The 6,622-nt window shown below is 26.7% G+C and overlaps 1 protein-coding gene across 1 annotated transcript in view; it reads left to right on the top strand.

The window, feature by feature from the left end:
- The first annotated feature begins 2,826 nt into the window (after positions 1 to 2,826).
- LOC111618451 (transcription factor collier-like) overlaps positions 2,827 to 6,622 on the top strand; it is a 67,577-nt gene continuing 63,781 nt past the window's right edge. The window contains exon 1 of the mRNA XM_023359995.1: positions 2,827 to 3,531. Within this exon, the coding sequence (XP_023215763.1) occupies positions 3,383 to 3,531 (149 nt within the window). The 5' untranslated portion in view covers positions 2,827 to 3,382. The remainder of the gene's footprint in view (positions 3,532 to 6,622) is intronic.

Genomic DNA, 6,622 nt, shown 5'->3' on the forward strand with positions numbered 1-6,622 from the left:
ATTATAATTTAATAATACGTATAAATCGGTTTAAATATAAGATATTAACATTAAAGTCATATTTCTCTTTAAAAATTAAATTTTACTAAGAAAGTTTAACTTGTTTATTGATATAAAATAAGTTTAAACTTACTTAATCGTATATAGGCCTACAGTCTTTTATAACTAAATTATATCGTGTATTTTTTTTTAAAATATTACACGTAATAAAAAATAAAACAAAGAGATTTTTAAACTAAACTTAGAAAAAAATTAATTTTAATTTGAATCGAATATAACTTTTCTTTTTTTTTTTTTTTACGTTTTCTCTTCCGACTCTTGCGGCTGAGGATCGATTATATCAAAACGTTCTCTAGAAATAACAAAAGTAATTAAAAAAAAGAAGAAATATTTTTAAGAGATCGGAAAGAACATGACAGCTTTTGAGACAGACATCATTAAAAAAAATTGACAAATCTAAGTCTGTTATAAATGACATCTGCTTGACAATATCAATCCTGAATTATCTAAAGACCGAAGAATAGATCGAAAACTAAAATTTTTTTTTAAACTTCTCCCCCCTTTTTTTTAATGTAAAGATTAAACATTTCAAAATTGATAGATATAATATTATACAACTAAAATTTTTTTTTTTAAATGTGTATATAAATCTGAGAGAAAGATATATAAAATGTTCTTTTATATCCATCCCTCTGATAGGATTTTGTTTGATTTATTTATAAACAACCTAACCACTACTTATATTTGATTTATAATATTCGAACAATAGCTATTAAATAAATAAATTAATTCAAAAATAAGATTAATACTTAATATTAAAAATTAAAATAATAAAGGACTAAATTATACTTTAATTGTTGAGTTTATTAAATGTTTTTCTATATTATATGTATGGGGTGATCCATAAGTCGGTTTATCAATACTGAATTGCAGTCGTGTTCAAATATCTAATAGTGTTTTCATTAATTTTGTACGTCGTCCTGAACTTAGTTTATCATTTAAACTACATAAAATAAAGCACGGTTAACTGATTTTTGGTCATCCTTTATCGATATTATTTACACTAATTAAAATAATAATCTATGAATATTTAATTTAGATTTATTAATATTCTCATCATTTTTTCGATCGTTTTCACGTAAAGTATTATGTACTAATCGTGTATTCTTTATATAATTTTATCGAAAATATTAAAAATTTATACGTAAAATATAAATTCTTCTATAATTTCATTTATTTTATAGAATCATACGCTTCGTGTGATATATAATTCACGGCTTTTAAATAATTATTATAGCAGAGTGCTATAACAGTTAGACACGTAATGTTAACATAATAATAATAATAATAATAAAACAATTAGGAATAAATTCGATAAAAAGGAATAATATTAAAACTATATATATTTAAATTCTAATTGTTTATAAGCTATTGAATCTCATTATTAAATTTTAATAAACATGGACCAATCATTATCCCCAGGGAACACAATCATCTCAGCGTAACACTCATTTGGCGAGCGTTTGTGTGTTTCGCCGATAGTAGCCTATCTCAGTCATAAGTTTTTAAAGTTACTGCCGTTTACAAGATATACGAGGTGTTGTGTTCCGTACCATTACCGACGCAAAGGGAGCCCTGGCTACAGATAGCTTCCCACGTCTACATAAATCCTGATAATCCCCCCGTGTCTGAGGCGCTTACCACTACCTGCGTTGCTGATTCGTGGCTGGACCTTGGCCATCGATCAACTTGATTCGTCTGAACTGTCCATTCCTACCCCATTCTCATTGTTTCAATGTACTTAGAGATTGTCTTTTGCCGGCTATACCTATTACGTAACTCGCAACCTGTACCTATATTATTTTCTATACTTTTCGGTAATCTGTTTTATAGCCTAACAATATACAAAGCCGTTCAGAGTACTTCGTAAAGAACCATATTTTATTAATAAATAATAATCGTGTGATAAGAAAAAACAAAAAAACTAAAATGCCAGTAAGTTAAGTAGTAAATTTATGCTTTTATAAAAGAATAAATTCTAAAATATATCTTCAAACAATGTTATAACTTAGAACTAATTGAAGGAAAGTCTAACTTCTCTAATGTTCGTTCCGACAATTTAATTACAATTTTCTTCCCTTAAAATAAGTATAAAGGAAAAAATAATTAATATTATATTTAAAAGGTATGTTATATTGTTAACTAAATCCTTAAATAACTAAGATAAACTAAAAATATAGGCTACATCCATATTTAAGCGGGTTATATAACAATTAGACCAACAATATCCCATTGCAGGGAAACATGATAAGAATTCTAATTTTTAATTTGTAAAGGAAATTAGAATCATGATATAAATACCATTTTAAAAATATATAATAGTATTTTATTAAATTAAAGATTAACTATAAGTAATTAGTTCTTTATTGGTAGACTATTTGTAAAGATGGAAAATAATTAAATTATATTTATTTATTACTTAATTATCTTTTAATTTATTTAAGAAAATTTAAATTACTTTTAAAGAGTAAAAAATATAAAAATAACATTGATTATCTTCTTTTTAAAATTTGATTTTCTAACGTATTGAAGATTAAAATTGTTTATTTGCATATTAGAAATGCAGCACATTAAGAAATTGTGATAAAATGTGGCCGAAAATTATAAAATAAAATAAAAACAAAAGTTAATAATAAAAGTTAAGTTGAAAAATAAACTTCTTAAACTTTTTATCGACTGATATAAGAATTTGTTAAAATCCGATATAAATGTTTCAAGTGGAACACAATGGGGGAAGAAAGAGAAAAGAAAAAAAATAAAGTTGGAATTACGAAAAAACTATTTCCATTGCTTTTTATTAATCCAATGTGTTGCTTAAAAAATGGCGAATCGGCGAGCAAACTCTACACAAATAATTAATAGAAAAGCGGCGGCCAAGAATGGATGCTAATCAAATGGCCGACAGTCAAACAGAGAGGGCACGTAACAACCTCGGCCACGCCTACTTCTCATCTGGTAACGCCTATTGGTGGAAAAAGCACGTGATGGGAGGAACTCGTGTCAATCACCTGTTGGTTGAGCTGCCAACCATTCCCAAGGGGAGGTGTCCGTAGGGAGGTGCCTGTTACTCGTGCTCATGACTGAACACAAAAGTGTACCCAGTGAGGTTTCCTGCTGTCAATTCGACATTTTGCTATAAGCGCGACTGTTCGCATCCATCTAACGTTCATGGTGTTCATATATACTACAAACAGTTCGCCGATGGATTCAATGTGACCCTGGCTTTTTGCCAATCACGTGATATCGGCCGACGTCTAAAGGTCACTCATGTACTATCTGTCACAAAGGCAGACAGTTTTCTGGTCTTAACGTGTCGTCTGCTATGGTTCCAATGTTTGGTCTCCAAGAGACGGGGCTACAACCTCGTGGCCCCATGGCGAGTATGAAGGAGGAACCACTGAGTACAGCCCAATTGGGAGCAGTCAGGAGTGGATGGATGCAGCCGGGCCTGATCGACCAAGCAGCTACCAGGTAGGTGGACAGTACTTTACATAGTCCCTACGGTAAATCCCTTGGGACCGATTTGGGATCTATTAATCAGTAATTTCATCAAACCCATTTAAAGCTTCAAACGTCGTCTGAGCTTTTACACTGAGTGGACACGTGGCCGAGGGTAACTGATAGTGTTATCTATGTTCGGTAGGCCGTTTTTATATTCTAACCTATTACTATATCAGCAGCAAAGTCTCAACTGGGAATGCTCTAAATTTTCCTCCTGAGATAAATGATCCAATTAGTAGGTCAAATAAATTAATAATAATAAAAAAATACTTGGAATAATTTACTATTCTAGAAAAAAAACGAAAGAAATATATAAACGTTAAATCCTATGCTATATTTAATTTTATACGATTATTTTTATACTTTTATTTTATTAAATCGAATTTTCTTCTTATCAAAATAATTCGATACCTTCGTAATTTATTCTGAAAGAAATTTAATTAAACTTTTAAAGAACTTAACACGATTAGGCTAATTCTTTTATTTATCTACTTTAAAAGGATTTTTCTACAAAATAGAAAATATTAAACACATTTTTAATGTTACAATTCGTTTAATTTAATACGTTTTCAGCATTTTTTTAACGCGTTATAATTGTATAATTAATCTAAATTATAGATTAAGAACTTTATAATAATTGATAAATTAAAATAAAAAAGAAAACTTATTTTTAAATACATATTTTTTTTCCTCCCAAGTTTAGAAAAATCGTCCATTTTTAAATATCTTTTTTTTAATTTAATTGTTAAATTAAATTAACGTAAAAAAAATTATATTTGTAATCTCTTCCCGAATGTGTTTTATTTAAAAGATTTCTTCGAAATGAATTCGTTTAAATCGAAAATGTTGAATTAGACCTAATTAATGCTTTAAAAGCATTATTATTAGGTTAAGTGCCAAAAAATCTAAGAAACGAAATTAAAAGAAAAATGAATTGATTTCCGGCGTGTAGCACATTAATGGAATTATCTTTCATCCAAGATAATTAGTTGAACTTAGTAGCGGTGGAAAAACGAGGAAAAAAAAAATTATTTTTGGGTATCGGTAATTCAAAGTAAATCATTATATATATATATATATATAATAAAAAAATGCTTCAATTACGATTCGATTTAAGTAGTTAAGTTTTTAAAAGAAATTTCTACTTATGCTTTATCAGTGATTTAATAAGAATTTCCTGAAAATTAATTTATTTTTATTCAATTTTTATGTTTTATTTTATTACATCGTCTAGTTTTAATAAATTCTTCTATACATTTTGGAATAAAAATAGCCGTAATACAGTATCGAAAATTGTATTAGGCTATACAATGACTATTTTTTACTATGTAGGCTACAATATAACACCACTACGAATGTTTTAATATGATTTAAGTATGAATGTTTAAAGGATTGCCAACGGTCTTACTATAAAGATGTTCTTTTAATGCAACTAAATCATTTTAAAAACCTTGCATTTCTGTATACAAAATACGACCAGAAGATGTAGCGAAATATAATGTTTTACATATAATAATTTTAATATAATATCGCAATAGGTTTTTATATGAAATTAAATAAAATAGAAGGTCTATTTTTCTTTTTATATAAGATTCATTATATGAATGTTTACTTAAAATTTACCTTAAAAACCGTGTGCGTATATTAGATAAATGTGCTGTACTATATAGTACATTTGAAAATAGGCCTATGTATATAAGATATATGTATTCCATATGTAAAAATATGTATTTATGTGGATATGCTAATCTATAAAGATAGGAGTGAACATACATTAAGCCTACAGTCTTCCTATTTGCAACAGTAAATTGTAAAACCTTATTGAGAAAGTTAAATAAGAATAAAAACTTAAAATTTTGTACAAGTTCATGTATAAGTTGCAAGTTTCGTGTCTTAAATTAGCGACTTTATTTAGACTACTGTTTAGTTTTTTTTTGTGTGTAAAGTCTAATAACAATTAGTTATATTGCTCAATATTTATGTTTAAAAAAATCTATTATAATATAATATTATTAAAATAATCAAGAAAAGTAAATTTGTTAGCTACTTATAAACGAAAAGAAACTTCTTCTTAGATGATCAAACCACCAAAGATTACTCACGTGTTTGCATTGATTGGATTTATATTGATCAAGCATAAATCTAATTCAGAAAATTGAAACGAAAAAAAGAAAACTATTTTCCGACAATTTTACGCAATGAAACGATGGACAGGATGTCACAGAAAGTGCGATACAGATCAATTTGAAGCGAACGTGTTAAGAAATATTAGGTTACATCGCTTCCAAGAACGTGGTGTGAATCAAGTATTAGACCCGTTGACCCTAGCTTTTAGTCTTTTACAATAGCTAAAGTAAAAATGATTTTCTACTAAATCTAAACTATAATAGATATAAATTTAACTGGTATTACTTTTCTTACATAATATTATAATATTTAATACTAAATTAAACATGTAATCCTATAATTCGCTTTATGTATTTTTAGCTTTCTAAATTAATCCCATATCTAAAGTTATATTACTTAATATTATTCTTTTATAATATTTTAATATACTACCGAAAGCATTGTTTGTTTTTTTTCAGATAAAATAATAATTTTAAAATACTACTTTCAACATTAAATTTTGACATTTTGTTATGTTCGAGTGCCAAATTCTCTTCTTCTTCTTCTTTTTTTTAAAATTAAATGCATATACTTTATGTTTTTCAATAAAATATATAAAATTGTTCACATTTTTTATTCATTAATTTAGATTCTATATTTAGATCTCCATAGAACAAATGGACATGCCTGGCATTTTTATTAAAGTCATAAATCTTCTTCAGAACGTCTATAGATAGATAAATGTGTACAAAAAAGTATTTTTATTTTGCTATATTACAATTTTTCTGATTTGAAACACTATATACAATCATTAAATTTTCAAAATATACAAGAAAAATATCTAATAAAATAATAAGAAATAAATATAATATCATATTAAAATATAATATAAGAGGAGAGAACAATTAAGAAAACCTTTTGATGTAAAGATTAAATATATTACTTTTCTAATTTT

This window comes from Centruroides sculpturatus, unplaced genomic scaffold, assembly GCF_000671375.1.
Source record: "Centruroides sculpturatus isolate CEXI.00-Female unplaced genomic scaffold, Cexi_2.0 scaffold5, whole genome shotgun sequence".
In the NCBI taxonomy this organism is placed as follows: domain Eukaryota; kingdom Metazoa; phylum Arthropoda; class Arachnida; order Scorpiones; family Buthidae; genus Centruroides; species Centruroides sculpturatus.